This window comes from Myxine glutinosa, chromosome 8 (assembly GCF_964187855.1).
Source record: "Myxine glutinosa chromosome 8, kmMyxGlut1.1, whole genome shotgun sequence".
Taxonomy (NCBI): Eukaryota; Metazoa; Chordata; class Myxini; order Myxiniformes; family Myxinidae; genus Myxine; species Myxine glutinosa.
This window is the reverse complement of record NC_136268.1, coordinates 13,491,957-13,515,721: the sequence shown is the minus strand read 5'-3', so window position 1 is coordinate 13,515,721 and position 23,765 is coordinate 13,491,957. Positions and strand designations below refer to the sequence as shown.

Below are 23,765 nucleotides of genomic sequence, written 5' to 3'. Positions count from 1 at the left end.
TTCCACATGTGAAATTTGCATTTATGTTTATTTAAATTATACAATGGACTACAAAATGTAAATGTTTCATGATTTATATTAAAATAGCCGTAGATGATTCTGTCTGTCTGTCTGTCTATCTGTTGGGTGTCTGTCCGGGGTGTGGCTTACTCGGTTTGCAGAGTAGCTCCACCCATTCTGGGAGTGGCTTCATATAATTATAAACAAATATCCACCATTTTATTAACTCGCATAGCTTTGAGGCCTGTTATGTAGGCCCGTGGTGTCTTGCTCTCTCTCCCAGTTTTATTTCAAATCAAATTCGATATATCATTTCATTTTCCACAGTCGCTAACATAGTTTTAGACTTGGTTGAAAAAAAACGGGAAGAAAATCCGATGAAAGTTGCCCTTTATAGAACGAAATGAATTCTCAAACGCCTGTAACTTCAAGGCCATTGAGTCTCTCTCACGCCTTTATCTCCAATCTAACTCACCATATGATTTCATTTTTATCGATGGTTTTAGACTCGGTGTCAGCAATAATTGAGAACATTCCACACACGCGGGAAAATGCAGAGATATATTTTTTAAAATCGCGTCATGGTGTATCATACACCGCCCAACATGACACCGACGGCAACGTGTCGATATATATTAAAAATTCGATATATCATTTCATTTTCCACAGTCGCTAACATAGTTTTAGACTCGGTTGAAAAAAAACGGGAAGAAAATCCGATGAAAGTTGCCCTTTATAGAACGAAATGAATTCTCAAACGCCTGTAACTTCAAGGCCATTGAGTCTCTCTCACGCCTTTATCTCCAATCTAACTCACCATATGATTTCATTTTTATCGATGGTTTTAGACTCGGTGTCAGCAATAATTGAGAACATTCCACACACGCGGGAAAATGCAGAGATATATTTTTAAAAATCGCGTCATGGTGTATCATACACCGCCCAACATGACACCGACGGCAACGTGTCGATATATATTAAAAATTCGATATATCATTTCATTTTTCACAGTCGCTAACATAGTTTTAGACTCGGTTGAAAAAAAACGGGAAGAAAATCCGATGAAAGTTTCCGTTTATATTATAGAACGAAATGAATACTCAAACGCCTGTAACATCAAGCCCATTCATTGAGTCTCCCTCACGGCTTTATCTCGACTAATTCACCATCACAGTCGCTGGGATGATTCAAGTCTCAGTTTCAGCTAAAGTTGAAAAAATCGGCGACATGTATTCCAACAGCCGTTTTGAATGTGTCGACCGTTACGTCGGCACGGGGAAGGAGAGAGGAGAGAACGTTCCCAGGACTTCATTATTTAAATTATCACTTCGTAAAAATACAGCGACTGAATACTGAAGTTCGGGATCCAATCGAAGTGTAATTATATTTTTCCATATCCCTGAGGTGTACATACAGAGTTTGTTTTAAGCGAGTCAACTCTTTTCCAACCATGGAATTAAACAATACAGTACTTCAAAAATTTACATAATAATGTAAACTAACTATGGAATATAATATTTATTAATAACGTTTGGTTTTAATTTATTTTTACTTTGTAAAGCGAAAAGTTATCGATACATTAAAGTTTTAAAATGAAGAAGAGTCATGGGCTCCATAGGCCGACGATCGACTTCTGTATGTATGCTCTGTATGGCTGGATGATTGGATGTGCATTTTAAGACTCAATCAACACGTCTTCGATCATGAATTACTTTCAGAACAACTAGAACGAGGTAATGCCTGTTTCGTTCGGAGCGATTATACACCACCCAAAGAAAATGCGTTTCACAGCTGCAGGAACGACAATCGTGAAATCTTTATTTATTTATTTTTAAATCGTGAAATCTTTAATTTAATTTAATTGAAAAAAAATTGTTTTCGCATGAGTTTCCATGTGTGTGTGTGTCACCCACTCTCCGGTGTGTGTGAGAGTGAGGAGCGATTGGAGAGGAGTGTGAGGGATTGGAGGGGAGTGTGAGGTATTGGAGAGGAGTGTGAGGAAGTATTGGAGAGGAGTGTGAGGAAGTATTGGAGAGGAGTGTGAGGAAGTATTGGAGAGGAGTGTGAGGAAGTATTGGAGAGGAGTGTGAGGAAGTATTGGAGAGGAGTGTGAGGAAGTATTGGAGAGGAGTGTGAGGAAGTATTGGAGAGGAGTGTGAGGAAGTATTGGAGAGGAGTGTGAGGAGGTATTGGAGGGGAGTGTGAGGAGGAGTGGGATTGCAGAGGCGTGAGGGTGGAGAGAGGAGAGTGTCAGGTGGAGAGGAGTGAGGGGGCACATATTATGTGAAATATATAAATTGTGTTCATTACACCATTTCTGGATCTGATGAATTGCCAGTAACCATTTTGTAAAATTTAATGTGCAGCATCTAAATCAAGATGTCCAAATGTCACACACATCCATGCCCGTGGGATTCCCACGGGTGACCCCATTAGTACTAATATAATCTAGTAAACTAAGTAAAGTTAAAGTAATACCAAGTAAAATAACTAAGTAAAGTTAATACTAGTAAATATAATCAGAACACTGCAATCCCTTTGTCGTTATTGTAAACTTTCTAGATTTAAGCGGTGTATGGTTGGTTCATTGTTGACTCGAAACATAGAATAAACCAGTGTCTCGATGCAAAAAAAAATTAAATATTGATATTATTTGCTAACTGGTATCCCCACCCAGGTGATACTATCCTCTTCAACTTAAGTACCAAGCCCGGCTCCACCGATGTTAGACTTTTGGTCTTTTTATCTTTCACCATGTTCCCTGATTGTGTTTGTACCATCATGTGCTTTTTTTATCTTTCACCATGTTCCCTTATTAGTCCCCTACCGGTGTTCACCGGAGGGGACTATAGGTTTGCACGCCGTCTCTCCGTCCGTCAGTCTGTCAGTCTGTCAGTCCGTCACGCAAAGAACAGTTTTCCGGACTTTTCTTCTAAACTCTTAATGCTAATGATTTCAAACTTGGCACATGGTTACCTCATGATAAGTTACAGATCAAGTTCGAACTTCACGACGTTTCGATCATTTTTGACAAAGTTATGGCACTTTGAACTTTGGGAATTCTGATAATTCTGATGATCCTTAACTCAGTGCCATTTTAAGTTTTAATTTCCTTTTAAAAAGATTTTCTCTGCAATAATTGGACTGATTGAGAGCAAATTTTCACAGTAGGGGGGAATCGGTCTGTGGAATATTTTAATGGTAATTATGACGTCACAGATCATGTGGTTCGGCCGCCATATTGTTTTTCGTGAAAACACGAAAACCCCTTTTTCTCTGCAACGGCTGAACAGATCGAGGCCAAACTTTGCAGGCAAAATCGCATACCCATGACGAACAAAAAGGTCAGCGAACATGACGTCATGCGTCACATGGTTTCAGAGTTATGACGTTTTTAAGCATGAACATTTAAAACCAAGCTCCTCCCTCATTTTTGATCCAATCGAGGGGAAACTTCACAAATCTGTTCAGCATATCAGTCTACTAAAATGTTCTTTTGGAATTTGCGATAGGGCACGTGGTTTGGCAGATATCGTTAATTAAACGAAAATATATATTTTTTAAATGGATATCTCTTGAATCGCCAGTACCTCAGACCGTGAGTTGGTAATTATATAATTCCCACAGTGCAATACGTGCAGGCCGCTCCACGGAGCGACCTTGCGGGCTTATCAACGAGGCGAGGCGTGACACACATGTGTCTCAGCATACCTCAGATCAAGTTTGAAAACCAGCATCAACCGTGCATTAATTTGCATATGCGATCATTTTTGACAAAGTTATGGCACTTTTAACTTTGGTAGGGGACATGTATTGCAGCGCAATACTCAGAATGCTTGTTGTGTTTGTTCCATCATATGCTTTTTTATCTTTCACCATGTTCCCTTATTGTGTTTGTTCCATCATATGCTTTTTTATCTTTCACCATGTTCCCTTATTGTGTTTGTTCCATCAAATGCTTTTTAAAATCTTTTACCATGTTCCCTTATTGTGTTTGTTCCATCAAATGCTTTTTTTAATCTTTTACCATGTTCCCTTATTGTGTTTGTTCCATCAAATGCTTTTTTATCTTTTACCATGTTCCCTTATTGTGTTTGTACCATCAAATGCTTTTTTACCTTTTACCATGTTCCCTTATTGTGTTTGTTCCATCAAATGCTTTTTTACCTTTCACCATGTTCCCTTATTGTGTTTGTACCATCATATGCTTTTTTACCTTTCACCCTGTTCCCTTATTGTGTTTGTTCCATCAAATGCTTTTTTATCTTTCACCATGTTCCCTTATTGTGTTTGTTCCATCAAATGCTTTTTTATCTTTTACCATGTTCCCTTATTGTGTTTGTACCATCATATGCTTTTTTACCTTTCACCATGTTCCCTTATTGTGTTTGTTCCATCAAATGCTTTTTTACCTTTCACCATGTTCCCTTATTGTGTTTGTTCCATCAAATGCTTTTTTACCTTTCACCATGTTCCCTTATTGTGTTTGTTCCATCAAATGCTTTTTTTACCTTTCACCATGTTCCCTTATTGTGTTTGTTCCATCAAATGCTTTTTTATCTTTTCCTATGTTCCCTTATTGTGTTTGTTCCATCAAATGCTTTTTTATCTTTCACCATGTTCCCTTATTGTGTTTGTTCCATCAAATGCTTTTTTATCTTTCACCATGTTCCCTTATTGTGTTTGTTCCATCAAATGCTTTTTTATCTTTCACCATGTTCCCTTATTGTGTGTGTACCATCAAATGCTTTTTTACCTTTCACCATGTTCCCTTATTGTGTTTGTTCCATCAAATGCTTTTTTACCTTTCACCATGTTCCCTTATTGTGTTTGTTCCATCATATGCTTTTTTACCTTTCACCATGTTCCCTTATTGTGTTTGTTCCATCAAATGCTTTTTTTTATCTTTTACCATGTTCCCTTATTGTGTTTGTTCCATCAAATGCTTTTTTTATCTTTCACCATGTTCCCTTATTGTGTTTGTTCCATCATATGCTTTTTTACCTTTCACCATGTTCCCTTATTGTGTGTGTACCATCAAATGCTTTTTTTATCTTTCACCATGTTCCCTTATTGTGTTTGTTCCATCAAATGCTTTTTTATCTTTCACTATGTGCCCTTATTGTGTTTGTTCCATCAAATGCTTTTTTACCTTTTACCATGTTCCCTTATTGTGTTTGTACCATCAAATGCTTTTTTATCTTTCACCATGTTCCCTTATTGTGTTTGTTCCATCAAATGCTTTTTTACCTTTTACCATGTTCCCTTATTGTGTTTGTTCCATCAAATGCTTTTTTACCTTTCACCATGTTCCCTTATTGTGTTTGTTCCATCAAATGCTTTTTTATCTTTTACCATGTTCCCTTATTGTGTTTGTTCCATCAAATGCTTTTTTACCTTTTACCATGTTCCCTTATTGTGTTTGTTCCATCAAATGCTTTTTTACCTTTTACCATGTTCCCTTATTGTGTTTGTTCCATCATATGCTTTTTTTATCTTTCACCATGTTCCCTTATTGTGTTTGTTCCATCAAATGCTTTTTTATCTTTCACCATGTTCCCTTATTGTGTTTGTTCCATCAAATGCTTTTTTATCTTTTACCATGTTCCCTTATTGTGTTTGTTCCATCATATGCTTTTTTATCTTTCACCATGTTCCCTTATTGTGTTTGTTCCATCAAATGCTTTTTTATCTTTCACCCTGTTCCCTTATTGTGTTTGTTCCATCAAATGCTTTTTTATCTTTCACCATGTTCCCTTATTGTGTTTGTTCCATCAAATGCTTTTTTACCTTTCACCATGTTCCCTTATTGTGTTTGTTCCATCAAATGCTTTTTTATCTTTCACCATGTTCCCTTATTGTGTTTGTTCCATCAAATGCTTTTTTACCTTTCACCATGTTCCCTTATTGTGTTTGTTCCATCAAATGCTTTTTTACCTTTCACCATGTTCCCTTATTGTGTTTGTACCATCAAATGCTTTTTTATCTTTCACCATGTTCCCTTATTGTGTTTGTTCTATCAAATGCTTTTTTACCTTTCACCATGTTCCCTTATTGTGTGTGTACCATCATATGCTTTTTTTACCTTTCACCATGTTCCCTTATTGTGTTTGTACCATCAAATGCTTTTTTACCTTTCACCATGTTCCCTTATTGTGTTTGTACCATCAAATGCTTTTTTATCTTTCACCATGTTCCCTTATTGTGTTTGTACCATCAAATGCTTTTTTACCTTTCACCATGTTCCCTTATTGTGTGTGTACCATCAAATGCTTTTTTACCTTTCACCATGTTCCCTTATTGTTTGTTCCATCAAATGCTTTTTTATCTTTTACCATGTTCCCTTATTGTGTTTGTTCCATCAAATGCTTTTTTATCTTTCACCATGTTCCCTTATTGTGTTTGTTCCATCAAATGCTTTTTTACCTTTCACCATGTTCCCTTATTGTGTTTGTTCCATCAAATGCTTTTTTACCTTTCACCATGTTCCCTTATTGTGTTTGTACCATCAAATGCTTTTTTATCTTTCACCATGTTCCCTTATTGTGTTTGTACCATCAAATGCTTTTTTACCTTTCACCATGTTCCCTTATTGTGTGTGTACCATCATATGCTTTTTTTACCTTTCACCATGTTCCCTTATTGTGTTTGTTCCATCAAATGCTTTTTTACCTTTCACCATGTTCCCTTATTGTGTGTGTACCATCAAATGCTTTTTTATCTTTCACCATGTTCCCTTATTGTGTTTGTACCATCAAATGCTTTTTTACCTTTCACCATGTTCCCTTATTGTGTTTGTTCCATCAAATGCTTTTTTACGTTTCACCATGTTCCCTTATTGTGTGTGTACCATCAAATGCTTTTTTATCTTTCACCATGTTCCCTTATTGTGTGTGTACCATCATATGCTTTTTTACCTTTCACCATGTTCCCTTATTGTGTTTGTTCCATCAAATGCTTTTTTACCTTTCACCATGTTCCCTTATTGTGTTTGTTCCATCAAATGCTTTTTTACCTTTCACCATGTTCCCTTATTGTGTGTGTACCATCATATGCTTTGTCCTATAAGGAGCCGATACATGGTGGCCCTTGTGGAAAGACTGGATGGTTGAGGATGAGCGGACCTTATCGGAGGAAACTCTGTAGGCCTGACAATAGTGTAACGAAAGAGGAGAGTAAATCGATAAACTTGAACCAAGGAGGGTAACGGGGTGCGAGTTTACGGAAGAACATGTGCATCCTGGTGGTGCTGAGGAGTAAAAAATGGTGGAAGAGCAAGCAAGATCAGACGAGAGGTGGCACAAGTCTGTGACTCCACAAACCCCTCTTGGCCACAACATTTGTTTCCCATTCGTATCTATTAACCTTTCTGTTCTTACTGATCTCCCACCTCTCTTGCAATTCTCCCACAACCCTTGGCTATCCATGAACCTCCATACTTCACTGAAAAGTATATAACCTTTGTCCAGCTATTACCCTCAGCCTCACTGTTGGTCTTAAACCACCTTATGCCTGATGGTTGCTGAACAACTGTTCCATGAGTTGTGTTTGACAAAAGTTGGGTCTTTCTTTGCCTTTGCTAGGTAACCTCTGCAGGTGCACTGGATATAGAGGAATCATAGAAGGTTACCAGACCTTTGTGAAGGTGAGTTGATCTTGTCCCAAGTAACGGGAAAACCTAGCATAGTATCCCCTTCGCCTGTCTCTCCCCTACTCTCTCCACCACTCCCATCTCCCTCCCTCAATTCCCTCTCTCCCTTACTCTACTCTCCCACCCTGTCCCCTCTCTCCCCTACTCTCTCACCTACTCCCTCTCCTCTCTCTGCCACTCCCATCTCCCTCCCCCAATTCCCTCTCTCCCTTACTCTACTCTCCCACCCTGTCCCCTCTCTCCCCTACTCTCTCACCTACTCCCTCTCCTCTCTCCACCACTCCCATCTCCCTCCCTCAATTCCCTCTCTCCCTTACTCTACTCTCCCACCCTGTCCCCTCTCTCCCCTACTCTCTCACCTACTCCCTCTCCTCTCTCCGCCACTCCCATCTCCCTCCCCCAATTCCCTCTCTCCCTTACTCTACTCTCCCACCCTGTCCCCTCTCTCCCCCACTCCCATCTCCCTCCCCCAAATCCCTCTCTCCCATCTCCCTCTCTTCTCTCCCCTACTCCCCTCCCTTCCCCACTCCCCTACTTCTCTCTCTTCCTCACTCCTCTCTCTCTCCCTCAATTCCCTCTCCCTCCCGTCTCCCATCTCTTCACCACTCATCTTCACGAGCTCTCGAACGGAATAGGTAACCATGCCAACAGTTTTTTTCAACCAAGTAAATCGATGATTACCAACAGTAAATAATTGGGTGAAGGTACAGGACAGGGGTTGGAGTTCAAAACCGAAAACATACGTTTTTGGAAGAAAATATGTTTCCAGTGAAAGAAGATGTCATAGTGTGTGGACATACATAGAAAAACTGTGCTGGGACCAGTATCACTAACAGCCGCCACATCGATGGCGATCTTACGCACCTGTGGCTGTGACGCTGCTTTATGAATAAACAATTAATATTAATAAAAAGATGCACAAAAAACAATACTGGATTTTTTATTTATTTAATATTATAAAGGCTTGTGGGAGAGCAAGAACACAGAACAGACAAGGATGTTCACGGGATCAACAAAAGTTGACACAAAAAATAGAAATCCAAATCCAAAAAGATCTCCACTGGTGTCCATGGCAGTAATAAAATAAAATAAAAGTCTGGTATAAAATAAAATCAGACAAGTAGAGGTACATTCAAAGTACACAGCCCCCGACCAAATAAATAAATAACATATCCTCCAGCCAGCGGGCGACATTGATGGGGCGCCTTCGACACATGGAGACGGAATTGGGAGGGAGCGGTGCACAATTATTATAATATTTCTTTATGTACAGAATCTATGCTCGTCTAAGAGCGAACACATTGAACATGAAAACGGCACAGTCACACAAAACATACAATGAAGGGAGCTGGAGACAAGAGGAGGAGAGAGGGAAGCACACAAGTACAACAACAGAACAGAACAGAGACATCGGTAGATCTGTGGAAGGGGGAGGGCTGGGGAGGAGGGAGGGGTACACGGTATAAAGCAAATGAACACTTCTAGGAATTTCAGGAAAGAAGTTGGGGGTTGAAAGAGGTGGATTTGAGGTGTTTTAATGGGGGTAGAAAAGATCAAGGATTTAGTTGGGGAAGACAAGAGATGGTGCTTAAAAGACCTGAAGGGAGGAGAGGGATTAAAATTGGTGTGGGAGTTTGTTCTCGAGGCGGGAGAAAAGAGGAATGAAGGAGTGAAGGTGAGCAGAGAGTCTTGATTTTAGCAGTTTCACCATAAGAGGGTTGCTGGTAGATCTTCTCCGTCCTGCTGGAATATTAGGGGGCCAGAGCACAGACAGAGCTTGGGGAGCTAGGCTGGAGAGGAGTCGGTAGAAGACAGAGAGACCACAAACCTGCCTGCGCCCTCAGAATCAGCCACCTCAGAAAATCAGAGAGAGAGAAAGGCCCTCAGAATCAGCTTCATCGCGGGAGATTCCAATGATTCTGAATGCTTTGGTTTCAACCGCGTGAAGCCGAGCTTGGTGTGAGGATGGAGCACCAGCCCAGAGGGGAGAACAGTATTCCATTGAGCTGCGGATGAAAGCTTTGTAAGTGGTGAGGAGCTCAGAAGTGCCCAGAAAGGATCGCATGATGGAGAATGCCCAGTCGGCGACTGGCTTTGGAGGCCAGCTTGGAAATGTGGTTTTCCCAGGAAAGATCATGGCAGATAGTGAGACCCAAAAGCTTGAGTGACAGAACTTATTTGAGAGGATTGTTGAGAAAGTAGATGGGAGGCTTGTCCAGATGGACTTTTTGGAGAGACCAAGTGAGAGTGTGAAATTTGCAAAGATTGAAAGACATGTTCCACTTGTTTGACCAGTTTGTGATTTTGTCCAGGTCTGCATAGAGTTTCCACTACTCCAGAGTCCAATGGCGGCGAGCTTTGCACCACTCCAGCCGACGCCTGGCATTGCGCATGATGATCTTAGGCTTGTGCGCGGTTGCTCGGCCATGGAAACCCATTTCATGAAGCTCCGGAGAACAGTTGTTGTGCTGACGCTGCTTCCAGAGGCAGTTTGGAACTCGGTAGTGAATGTTGCATCCGAGGACAGACGATTTTTACGCACTACGTGCTTCAGAACTTGGCGGTCCTGTTCTGTGAGCTTGTGTGGCCTACCGCTTTGTGGCCGAGCTGTTGTTGCTCCTAGACGTTTCGACTTCACAATAACAGCACTTGCAGTTGACCGGGGCAGCTCTAGCAGGGCAGAAATTTGACGATCTGACTTCTTGGAAATGTGGCATTCTATGACAGTCCCATGTTGAAAGTCACTGAGCTCTTCAGTACGGTCCATTCTACAGTGAATGTTTGTCTATGGAGATTGCATGGCTGTGTCCTCCCCTTCTCTCCCCATCTTGTCGACCACTCCCCTTTTTATATACTTTGTTTGCTTGTTTGTTTGATTTGTTTGTTTGATAAATGTTGGCTCTTTCACGAGCCTCGACTCTGTATACAAAAAAAAACTAAAAATAAACTCAGCAATGGGTGTGGCTGAAATAGCCAAATCCACTAATTAGAAGGGGTGTCCGCATACTTTTTTTTTTTTTTTTTTTTTGTATACAAGGTCGAGGCTCGTGAAAGAGCGAACATTAATCACACAGAAAGACAAACCGACACATAAAACATATAACATAGGGAGCGGTAGACAAGATGGGGAGAGAGGGGGAAGGACACAAACACAACATTTGAGAGCAGGGACCGAGAGACATGGAGACATCGAGAGATCTGAGAGAGGGCGAGGGCTTTGGGGGGGAGGCATGGGAAGGGGGCGGTGGGAGAGGTATAAAACATATGGACACTGCCAGGACTTCCAGGAAAGAAGTTGGAATTCCAAACAAGGTGGATCTGGGGTGAATTAGCGGGGGTAGAAAAGATCAAGGTTTTGGATGGGGGAAGATAAGAGATGGTGGTGAACAGCTGTTTTAAAGACCTGGAGGGAGGAGTGGGATTGAAGGGAGTGAGGGAGTTTGTTCCAGAGGCGGGAGAAAAGAGGAATGAAAGAGTGAAGGTGAGCAGAGAGCCGAGATTTCGGCAGTTTAACCATCAGAGGGTTGCTGGCAGATCTTGTGCGACCTGTAGGAATATTTGGGGGACAGAGCACAGAGAGAGCTGGGGGTGCAAGGCCGGAGAGGAGTCGGTAGAAGACAGAAAGACCACCTACCTGCCTGCGGTGAGTGAGTGAAAGGCCCTCAGAGATAGCTTCATCGCGGGAGATTCCAATAATTCTGAAAGCTTTGGTTTCAACAGCGTGAAGCCGAGCTAGGTGTGAGGCAGGAGCACCGGCCCATAGGGGAGAACAGTATTCCATTGAGCTGCGGATGAAAGCCTTGTATGTGGTGAGGAGCTCAGGTGTGCCGAGGAAGGACTTCGCACGACGGAGGATGCCCAGTCGGCGACTGGCTTTGGAGGCCAGCTTGGAAATGTGGTTTTCCCAAGAAAGATCATGGCAGATAGTGAGACCCAAAATCTTGAGCGACAGAACTTCTTGGAGAGGATTGTTGAGAAAGTAGATGGGAGGGTTGTCCAGTCGATCTTTTCGGAGAGACATAGTAAGAGTGTGAGATTTGTCAGGATTGAAAGACATGTTCCACTTGTTTGACCAGTCTGTGATTTTGTCCAGGTCTTCAGAGAGTGAGGAGGCAGCAGACTGCCGATCTGAGGGAAGAGGAATGGAGCGGCAGAGAGTGGAGTCATCAGCAAAGAGATAGAGAGGATTTTCGAGAGAGTCAGAGAGATCATTGATGAAGACCAGAAAAAGCACGGGGCCCAGAACACTGCCTTGGGGAACTCCAGCCTGAACAGGAAGAGGAGATGAGAGAAACCCATTCAGGGCCACACGTTGACGACGACTAGAGAGGAAGTCCGCCAGCCATGCGTGGAGATTTCCATGGATACCAAAGGAGGAGAGTTTGGTGAGCAGAGCGGGGTGCCAGACCGTGTCGAAGGCACGTGATATGTCGAGGGAGACAGCTCTAATTTCCTGTTTGGCATTGAGGACCTCCATCCATTGTTGAGACAGCAGAAGCAGCATGTCCAGAGTAGAGTGACCTGGTCTGAAACCAAATTGATGATCAGAGATCAAGCCATTGGAGAAGAGGAAAGATTTCATATCCGAAGCAATGATGGATTCCATGACTTTGCTGATAATTGGGAGAAGGCTGATTGGTCTGTAGTTGCTAGGATCTGTTTTTGCACCTTTTTTGTGCAAAGCGGTGATGTTGGCTGATTTCCAAGCAGATGGCAGTTGACCTTGAGCAAAAGAGAGGGTGAAGAGAACAGAGAGAGGGTGAGATAGAGCAGCAGAGCAGGATTTTAGGACCCGTGGGCTGATGCCGTCGGGTCCAGTTGCAGAATCAGAGTCGAGGGTTGACAGAAGCTTTTCCACCTTGTCAGGAGGAAAGGACACGGAGTCCAGGAGCAGCAGGGTACGACTGGGTATGGTGGGTACAGAGAGGGATGGGTTTGGGACACAAGATTTAGAGGCAAACACAGAGTTGAGGCATTCAGCTTTTTCACGTGCGGAGTCAGCTGTGTAGCCGTTTGAGGTAAGGGAGGGGATGGAGGGGGAACAAACACCAGAAACGGATTTGACCAGACGCCACCAGGATTTGGAAGAGGGAGACAGATAAGAGAGTTCGGTCTTGAGAACGGAGAGATATTGTTTCCTGGCTCTCCTGAGGGTGGACACACACTTGTTTCGGGCTTTGTGAAAGGAAATGATATTTCCTTCCGTTGGATTTGCTTTCCAGGAGACGAAGGCAAGTTGTTTCTGGGCAACAGCCTCACCACAAGATTCCGTGTACCATGGACGGGAGGAAGGGTATGACAACTGAAGACGAGATGGGATAAATCTGTGCATGAGAGAGAGCAATTTACTTTGGAAGAATTCCCAGGATGAGTTGATGTCAGAGGTGGTAGAGATGGGAGACCAGTCCAGATGATTGATGGCTGCTTGAAGACCGTGCCAGTTGGCCTGAGTGAAATGCCAGACTCGTCGACGCTGAGCAGGCTCCCTGAGGATGGTCAGAGAGATGTCCACTTTAACAAGGACATGATCAGATGATCCGATCGGAGCAGAAGAAGAGCAGCAGACATTTTCAGGGAAGTTAGTCATAACCAAGTCCAGAAGAGAAGATGTTCCGTTGACTGAGATCCGGGTCGGGAAATTGACAGATTGTGTCAGTCCCAGTGAGTCGCAGAAGTCCTTTGCTGAGGAGCCATGGCTGGTGAGAGAGGTACCCACACCCAGCCAACTGGCATGATGACAGTTGAAATCACCACATATGAGGAAGAGAGAGTTGGGATGAGTAGATAGAAGTTGGTCCATATCATCAGACAGCGAGATGTAGATGGAGTCATCACTGTTTGGTGGACGGTACAACACACATATGAACAAGAGGTGGGAGCGAAGGGGAAGCCGTAGCCAGAGGTATTCCTGGGGGTGAGGTGGAGAGAGTGCAGTGCAGGGCGAGTGAGGAAGAGAGTTTTTGATAAAGATAGCAACCCCGCCTCCAGGACGAGGCTCAGGTCTATCATACCGGAGGAGGGAGTAGCCCGGGAGAGATACTATGGAATCAGAGACATCATAAAGGAGGAAAGTTTCTGTTAAGCAGATCACGTCTGGTTTGACAGAAGCAACCTGTATGGAGAGATCAGTTAAGTTTGAACGAAGGCCCCGGATGTTTGAGGTCCATACCGTTAATGAAGAGGAAGGGGGAGCATCAGATACAGAACAGGGGGGAGGAGGGGTAGGGTAAGATGTGGAGGAGGTGGAAGAGGTAGGGAGAGCTGTTGAAGGTGTGTCAGAGATTTCAGAATAGCTCGGAGAAAGGGAAGGATGGGGCGGACAAAAGGTTTGATGGTGATTGGGTGAGCCACAATGAGGTGTTATTTGAGGAGGGGGAAGAGCGAGGCAGAAGGTTGGGGGAGATGGAGGTGAGAGTTTGAAGGGGGAAGAAGCGGGGAGGACGCTTTGAGGAGGGGGAGTGAGAGGGGGGAAATTGAGAAGCAATGAGGGTGGGGAGATTTGAAGGGGAGGGGTGAGGGGGGAGTTTGGGAGGGAAGGGGCAAGGGGAGGGATTTGAAAGGGATGGGATATGGGGGAGATTTGGAGGGGAGGGGTGAGGCAGGAGTCTCGGAGGGGAGGGGCGAGGCGGCGTCTTGGCGGGGAGGGGTGAGGGGGTAGTTTAGGAGGGAGGGGGCAAGGGGGGAGATTTGAAAGGGATGGGTGATGGGGAAGATTTGGAGGGGAGGGGTGATGGGGAAGATTTGGAGGGGAGGGGTTATGGGGAAGATTTGGAGGGGAGGGGTGAGATTGGATTTTTGAAAGTGTACGATTTATGGGAAACGAACATTTATTGCAAAATGAGTTTCTTGTGACCTTCGAGTTAAAAATACGTTTAAGGACGCTGGATGGAGGATGGAGTGCAGGAGAGTTTAGGGAATGTAGAAAAAAGGCACTATAGGAGATGGATATTTTTTTTGGGATGAATTGATTTGGTGAGCAAGTCGAAAGCAGCCTTTTAAAGAAGAAGAAGAAAAAGGTGTTATAAAATATGACGGAATACATAACTTGAGGGGAAAGTGTAAACATTGAAGGTTAATGAGTGAAAACTATCTGGGGAAATGGGGGAGAAACACGTGGTCGAAGAACGAACGAACGAATAAGAATGAATAAACGAATGAGAACAGAGAAGGGAATTTTATTTTTTTATTTTTTTATTTTTTTTGAGTTGAGATTTACACAAGGAAGTAGGCTATGGGTGAAAAGACTGGGAATACAGAGAACGAAAGTTATTGGATCACAAAAGACGGACCGCTGAGAGAAAAACAAAGCCTCAAGGTTGTACAGTGCACACTGTACAAGGCCTCAAGACACGACACGGCAAACAGACGATCAATTTATGAAAGATAAACACCGAGAAACAACCAAAGCTGCACACAATAACTTCACACACCGAAAGATAAATACAGTTTCGACAAAATACAATTGTGAACAGACTTAACTTCGAAAAACGTGGAGACCGTGTGGAGCTTCGAAAATCCCTGCCGCCGTCTCCAAGATCTCGCGAGATCTCCCAATCTCCCAATCTCCCACTTTTGGGCATATCGTGTACATACAAAGTACACTGCCCGCATGCCAAATAAATAAATAACGTCCTCTAGTGTGGCATTGCCGGGATGCCTTCGACGCCCGGAAATGCTGCCATGCAGCGCATAGAGACGGTATTGGGAGGGAGAGGTGTACAATAATTGATTGATTAATTGTGAAATTTAAATAAATGTCTCATAATTGTAAAATAATTAATTTCTTAATCAATTGGCTAATAGGATACCTACACCACCAGTGTTTCATCTGAATCTGTAACTTTTTGAAAACTAATTAAATGAAAATGAATTAACCAAAAATAAAATAATTAATCGATTAATTGGTCAATCAATAAATCCAAAATATCCTTTATAGCCACATCACTTGGTCACTGTCATGTCCAAATATCAGCTTCCTAGCTCAAAAGGTAGTCAACGTGTGGCCCTGAATCGCAGTCACTGGTCGCAGTCAACGTGTGGCCCTGAATGGAAATCCCTCATCTCCCCTTCCTGTTGAGGCTGGAGTTCCCCAAGGTAGTGTTCTGGGCCTTGTGCTTTTTCTGGTCTTCATCAATGATCTCTCTGACTTTCTAGAAAATCCTCTCTATCTCTTTGCTGATGACTCCACTCCCTGCCACTCCATTCCTCATCCCTCAGATCGGCAATCAGCAGCCTCCTCACTCTCTGCAGACCTGGACAAAATCACAGACTGGGCAAACAATTGGAACATGTCTTTCAATCCTGACAAATCTCACACTCTGATCTTGTCTCCCCGAAAAGACCGACTGGACAACCCTCCCATCTACATTCTGAACAATCCTCTTAAAGAAGTTCTGTGACTCAAGCTTTTGGGTCTCACTATCTGCCATGATCTTTCATGGGAAAACCACATTTCAAAGCTGGCCTCCAAAGCCAGTCGCCGACTGGGCATCCTCCGTCGTGCGAAGTCCTACCTTGGCACACCTGAGCTCCTCACCACATACAAGGCTTTCATCCACAGCTCAATGGAATACTGCTCTCCCTCTGGGCTGGTGCACCTGCCTCACACCTAGCTCTGCTTCACGCTGTTGAAACCAAAGCTTTCAGAATCATTGGAATCTCCCGCGATGAAGCTAACTCCGAGGGCCTTTCACTCACTCACCGCAGGCAAGTTGGTGGTCTTTCTGTCTTCTACCGACTCCTCTCCGGCCTTGCTCCCCCAGCTATATTTGTGCTCTGTCCCCCAAATATTCCTACAGGTCGCACAAGATCTGCCTGCAACCCTCTTATGGTGAAATTGCCAAAATCAAGACTCTCTGCTCACCTTCACTCTTTCATTCCTCTTTTCTCCCGCCTCTGGAACAAACTCCCTCACTCTCTTCAATGCCACTCCTCCCTCCAGGTCTATAAAACAGCTGTTCACCACCATCTCTTATCTTCCCCCATCCAAAACCTTGATCTTTTCTACCCCCTTTAATACACCCCAGATCAACTTTTTTGAAATACCAACTTCTTTCCTTGAAGTCCGAGCAGTGTCCATGTATTTTATACCTCTTGCACCCACACCCCCCTTCCCCTGCCCCCACTCCCTCTCCCTCCCCACAGATCTCCCGATTAACCTGTTATCTACGGTTGTACCCTCTTTCTCCCCATATTTTCTTCCACTTCCTTTGTTGTATGTTTTGTGTGTCCGCTTATGTTTTTTGTGATTAATGCTCTTAAACGAGCCTCGATCCTGTACACCAAAAAAAATATATATATATTTTAAATTAACCCTTTGAGTACGGATGACGTGGAGTGCCGCAACCCGCGAAAAGGTTTTGTGTACGGATGACGTTACTACACGTCGTCGACTGTACCTATAAATAGATCGTCAGTACGTGGTTGCATTCCCGTACCAAAATGCCAAATTAATCCCGTACCGGGGGTATTTTTATCAAAAAAAATCCCGTACTCAAAGGGTTAAAATAAAAATAGAGTAAAAATAATAATAATAATAATAATAATAATAATGTAATTAATTCATTAATTAATCAAAAAAAATAAGAGATCGTTTTTGCCAAAGCACTTGTTCACTATTTCGCCCAAAAAAAGCCGTATGGCTGAGATATCGCCCAAACAAACAAACAAGAAAGAAAGAAAACAAGACAGAAAACAAACATGGTGAAAACTGAGTACTCCCTTTCGGCGTGTGTCTTTGCCAGGCCCCCCTCAGCGCCCGGGAATGACGTCATGCAGCACCTGGAGATGGCACAGGAGAGGGGCAGACTTAATTACCCATTATTAATATTAAGCCCTTGCTCCCTCCACCCCCCAAATAGAGAAGCCAAACTATGCCGAAGCTCAAGTTAGTACTACCGTTCGGATTTAGGAGTGTCAAAGTGGTGCCCGGAACCATGTTACACTCTCCGTGTCAGGATTGCTGCTCTTACTTTGTGTCTCACTCAAACTTTCGCGACCAGGCTAGCTTCAACCTCTCTTTCTTACAAACAAACATCATACTCTTTTCATTACACACTATTCATCACACACTTTTCATCACACACTTTTCATCACACTCTTTTCATCACACACTTTTCATCACACACTTTTCATCACACACTTTTCATCACACACTTTTCATCACACACTTTTCATGACACACTTTTTGTACACCGCTCCTTTTCTATGCCATCTCCAGGCCCTGCATCACATCACCGCCAGCAGAAGAACGGGGGTGGGGGGGAGCTGGCGATGACGCCGTCGAAAGGGAGTACTCATTTTTAGCTCACCTGGAACAAAGTTCAGAGGGGCTTGTGCGATGGTGCGTTGTCCGTCCGTCCGTCCGTCCGTCCGTAATCTCTTGAAACTTCTTCTCCGAAACCGCTGATGGGATTTCGACCAAATTTGGCACAAATGATATTTTTTGTGTTGTGACTAAAGTTTGTTCACGGCATTGAAAAAAGTCGGGGTCGCAGGGGTCAAAGTGGATCCAGGTTTGACCCCCAAAATAGGAACTTGCTTTTTTTCTCTGAAACTACACACAATATTTCGATTAAACTTGACCACAATCTTCATCTCCCATGATGAACCAAAGTTTGTTCACGGCACGAAGAAAATCGAAGTTTAAATGGATCTATGGGGGGCAAAGTGGGTCCAGGTTTGACCCCTCAAAATAGACATTTGTTTTCTTCTCTGAAACTACAAACACTATTTTGATGAAACTTCACCACAATCTTCACTACCAGTGATGTACCAATGTTTGTTCAAGCCATTTGAAAAATTGGGGTCTGAGGAGGTATACAGGATGGGAGGGGGGGAGGAAGGGGGGGGGGGTTCCCCCAAAATAGTTTTTTTTTTTGTTTTTTAAAAAAGTTTTATGATTATGTTTGTATGATTCTACATGCTGCCCAGTCTTCTCGAAACCATCGAAATTGGTTTAAAATACCTTTAGTCATTGTAGTATCCTGCTTATTCTACCAGGTGAGTACCAGGGGTATTGCCCCTATGTTTTTTCAACTGTTTTTATGGTAGGCTTACCGCACTTACCTCCCCTCCACCCCCCTCACCTAACTCCCCCAAACCAATCCTGTACCCTGGGTTATGGTGGCACTGGGTCACAGAGACTCAATAAAATGAATTAAATTTTGTTTTCCCTAGAACTCGTGTTGTGGAAGAAATGATGGAGCAAAAGCAGGAAAGTGTTGTGATAACTTATCACACGCAAAGACAACCTGTGGTTCATCAAGGTGCTGCAGGGATTCTACACCTGAACCTGCTTCACTGTCGACTGAACATATACACCCCTGCAGACCATTTTGCAAAGTGAATAATATGGGAAGGATAATAGAAGATTTTAGTAGTGTGCGTATGTGTGTGTGCGTGTGTGTATGCATATGTATGTATTTATGTTTGTATATATATATATATGTGTGTGTGTGTGTGTGTGTGTATGTATATGCGTGTGTGTGTGTGTGTGTGTGTGTGTGTGTGTGTGTGTGTGTGTGTGTGTGTGTGTGTGTGTGTGTGTGTGTGTGTGTGTGTGTGTGTGTGTGTGTGTGTGTGTGTGTGTATATATGCGTGTGTGTGTGTGTGTGTTTGTGTGTTTGTGTGTGTGTTTATGTTTGTGTGTGTAAATGTGTGTTTATGTGTGTGTGTTTGTGTGTGTGTGTCCCATGCCTCTTCCCCCCAGCCCTCCTCCTTCCACAGATCTACCGACGTCCTTGTTCCCTACTGTTGTTGTGCTTGTGTGCTTCCCCTTCTCTCCCCCTCTTGTCTCCCACTCCCTTCATTGCATGTTGTATGTGTCTGTGCATGTTTTCATGTTCAATGTATTAGCTCTTACACGAGCATCGATTCTGTGTACAAAAAAAAAAAAAAAAAAAAGTTAGCAGATGGGACTTAACATCGTTCCAAAGAAGTGTGCACATATTGATACTTTGCTCTGTATGTGAAACACTTGGGTGACAGTTTTTAGCTAGGTCCAGATACTAACTCCAAGTTAACAGGTCACAGGTGAATGCACATACCTCTTCCATGTCCTGTGAGACCTCTTTAAATGTACAAAATGCAGTTTTGTTTTCTTTCAGGTGAAGCCTCTAGATCCCACACAGGAGCCCATATTTCCTCCAGAATTGTTGGTAAGTTTGTTGATTCTTCACCACATTTAATCTTCCTCTGGTGCGATTATGTTTTCACTCTCTCCATCCGATCGCTCGTTTACAGGCTCTGGCCAACTCACCACCCGTCCCATTGGATTTTCAAGGACCAAGAGTGCGGTGGCTTCGTCCTGTCACTTTGACGCATCTATTACAACTCAAGAACCAGTTCCCTGATGCTCGACTGGTTGTTGGGAACACAGAAGTGGGCAAGTCATGAGAGTTTTCGAACAACTACGTCATTTACAAGTTGCATTCTCGTAGGGGGAAAATCGGGATTCTAAAACACCCAATTTTACATTGAAGTGAATGTGGGAAATACCTTGGAACTTATGGAATACCCACCCAAAAACCAAAAAACATCAGTTTTTTCTCCCTTACCCATCTAAACCATTAACAAAGGTTAAATCCTCAATGGACCCCCAAGCCCTTTGTTGATTCTAAAATAAACCCAATTTTACATTTGAAGTGAATGGGGAAAAGTGAAAAACTATTTCTAAAACACCCCCTTAACCCATAAAGATTCCTCCTATTTCTCCCTCTTCCCCGAGCATACCAACAATTATTTATTCACAAGCCACGCCCACTTTTTCCATTGTTCCATTGATCAAACCCTAAAAAAATCTGTCTATTTCTTCCACTTTCAAATAAACCTTTCATGAAATATGAAATCCTCAATAGACCAACTATTGCAAACCACACCCACTTTTTGATGAACCACGCCCACTATTTCCAAAACATCCATACCCCTAAAAAATCCTCCTATTTCTCCCACTTCCTCCAAGCCCTGATTTGATTCTAAAACACTCATACCACTCCATTTTCTCTCACATTTTCTTTGAACTCATATAGAGTGCCAATGAATATTTGACTATGTTTAATTTTAGAGAATAATTTAATTTTCTTATGGCACTTATCACCATCAAGTATATTGACAAATAGTATGTTGAACTTCGTTCTTGGTTTAAATATCTTTGATTAGAGTCCTTCAATATTTTTTTTCCTTAATAAATGAGTCATTATTCAGTTGAAGATTTTGGGGATTATGATAGCGATTATAGTATCTCCATGAGAACAGAAGACAGTTATGATACTGAGAGTTTGTGTTCAAACGAAAGTTATGAAAGTAGTTTTATAGATTATGATTATTATGAAATACTGATTATGATACTCCATCTTACTATAATTCACTAAATGTCCGTCTGTCTGTCTGTCCGTTCGAAGGTACCGCAAAAACGGCTGAACCGTTCGCAACGATATTTTGGGTGGGTAATCCTGGGACCCCCTGGAGTAAAATAGGCTATATTGTTTTTCCAATTTTTCCAAGATTTCCAATTTTCGAATTTTCCAGTTTTTCCAAACACGATGGAATAATATTTACCGATATGAACAGTGATGTGGCTTTTGTTGAAATTCTACATTCCAGGAGAGAGTAGATCGACTCCTGACGAACTCTTTCTATATAAACGTGCGGCTCCGAAGTAACACGGCAGCGTGTGCAAAGCGACTGAGAAACAGGTGTAGCGGCCGCTTCCGTGTTACAGATTCGGCACGCACTCTTCACACATAAACGTGCGACTCAGAAAGATGTGTAGCGGCCGCTTCTGTTTTGCAGTATTCAATCTTTTATCGAAATGGGCGCCATGTACTGTTTAGATTTTGATGATTTGCGTGTGATATGATTCAACGGATGTTTATATGAATCGTTTAAAATTTTAAAAAGCCTTGAATGTCTGATATTTTGCCTTTTCATTTGGGCTTCCCAATTGAAGCCCACCGTAGGGTGGGTACCGTTGCTAGTATGATAAATTAGAGAATTGTTCTGCGTGTCATAGAGTAGGAATAAACACAGAGACAAAAGCCTATAAACAATGTATATTTTATTATTATCTTCTAATTAATGATGAAAAATATATGTAAAAAGGAACATAACTGTTTCAAATTTACACCAAAAATGAATTACTCCACAAGATTAATAAGAGAAATGAATATTTATTTTTCTGATGAAGTCAAACATTTATTCAAAGAAGACTTTCACACTGTTATTGGTGTTTATGATGTTGAGGATGCTCCTTTCCTTACAACGGAAGATATTGATAAAATTAGGGAAATGTTTCAAGGAACTATGTTATTTGCTATTCACGATTGTCATTTTCACGGAAATGTTAACACAAGATATCACATATAAAAAATAATGGATTCTCCAAAAATTATACCTGAACTCAGGATAAAACAAAGAGTTTCTAAAAAAAGCCTGTAAAAAACTCGATGACTTGTTTTCCAAATATATAAATGATTGATTTTTTGCCTGTTTCGGAAAATAAGATAAAAATTTTACAATGATAAAAATCTTCCAAATTCATTAAAATGTCTAATAGTTGGTTCAAGCGGATGTGGAAAAACCTGTTTGCTTTTTAAGATGCTCCTTACTCCCAACTTTATAGATTATGATAATTTAATAATTTTTACAAAGGCAAGTTTGCAACCCGAGTATCAACTACTCTCACAAGGTTTTAATGCGGGTCTTTAAAAAGAAGATATAATCGGTTTATTCAAACTTCAAAACAAACTAAATGATTACAATATTGAAGATATAATACAATTATTTTGTGATACACAGAAATCAAAACCGAAACCAAAACCCATAACTTGTATTCTCAGTGATAATACGGAGGATATACCTTCACCCCAAGGTTTAGATAAATCAAAAAAGAACCTCGTTATATTTCATGATTGTGTTAATGAGAGAAACCAATCGGTTATGGATAGCTACTATACAAGAGGGAGGCATTCTTCTTGTAATTGTAGTTATCTCAGTCAATCATACTTTCAACTCCCTTGTCGCTCAATAAGAAACAATGCCAATACTATTATTTTATTAAAGTTAAATTCAACAGATGTAAATAATTTTTGGAGAGACAATTGCTCTCCATTATGTAGTAAAAACGAATTTGAGGAGAAAATGAAACACATGACTGGAAAATATAAATATATTGTTGTGAAACGAGATGAGATACTCAATGATTTTTTTTTTGTTTACAAATAACTAGACGAAAGCACCCGACGTTGCCCGGGTTCTTTTTGAATGAATTTACTACTATAATTCAGCTTTTACTTGCGGCCGTAGAAGATTGACTACTATAATTCAGCTCAGCTTTTAATTGCGAAATGGGCCCAGCCCGGCCGAGGCTGCCTCGACCGGCCTCGCCACCTAGCCTATAACCTTCCTGGGGCCCGTCCCGACATTTTTTGTTTTAGAGATTTCCTCCTATCTTTCACCGTTCAGGAAATTAGCACGTGCAGACAAACAAACAAACAAACAAACAAAACTTTCTTGTATATATATAGATAGATTACAGACATAAATGACAACTATTATTATTAATATTGTGGGTAAATCTGCTTCCGGAAAAAACTTTCAGAAATCCAGGCTCCTGAATCATAAAGATGAAAAGATTGTAAGTTTTTAAAAACACCCTATGATTTGTATTGTATCTACAACCAGAGCAATGCGACCAGGAGAAGTAGAAGGTGAAGATTATTACGGAAATTTGGAGGATTACGGAAATTGCGGATTACGGAATAGAGGTATTACGGAAAATAAATCAAACTCAATGCACTGAGGAGGAAAATAAAGAAATTAAAAGTCTAATGAAAATATTATTTTCAAGAATAACTTCATCAATATCTTAAATTTCAGGGAGGATATTTAAACGAGAAAATGGGGATAAGGAAGAAGGAAAAGATTATGTAGTTGATGATGTTGGTGTTATTGACTGTAGTTAAAGTTTAAGATATATATTTTTCCCTAAATTCAAAAAAGAGGAGAGAGTGAAGGCATTCCTAAGGATTATTTATGTTATAAACATCAAGATATAAATGTATATGTTGGAAACCAAAAAGGTTTTCGCACTCTGCATGAATTTTTCTCATAAATA

At 41.8% G+C, this 23,765-nt stretch overlaps 1 protein-coding gene across 1 annotated transcript in view; it reads left to right on the top strand.

The window, feature by feature from the left end:
- The window catches only part of LOC137432197 (xanthine dehydrogenase/oxidase-like), a 289,186-nt gene that overhangs the window by 88,221 nt on the left and 177,200 nt on the right, over nucleotides 1-23,765 (top strand). Inside the window, exons 7-10 of the mRNA XM_078782947.1 lie at nucleotides 7,584-7,645; nucleotides 18,830-18,994; nucleotides 19,759-19,809; nucleotides 19,895-20,036. Coding sequence (XP_078639073.1) covers nucleotides 7,584-7,645; nucleotides 18,830-18,994; nucleotides 19,759-19,809; nucleotides 19,895-20,036 — 420 coding nt within the window. The remainder of the gene's footprint in view (nucleotides 1-7,583; nucleotides 7,646-18,829; nucleotides 18,995-19,758; nucleotides 19,810-19,894; nucleotides 20,037-23,765) is intronic.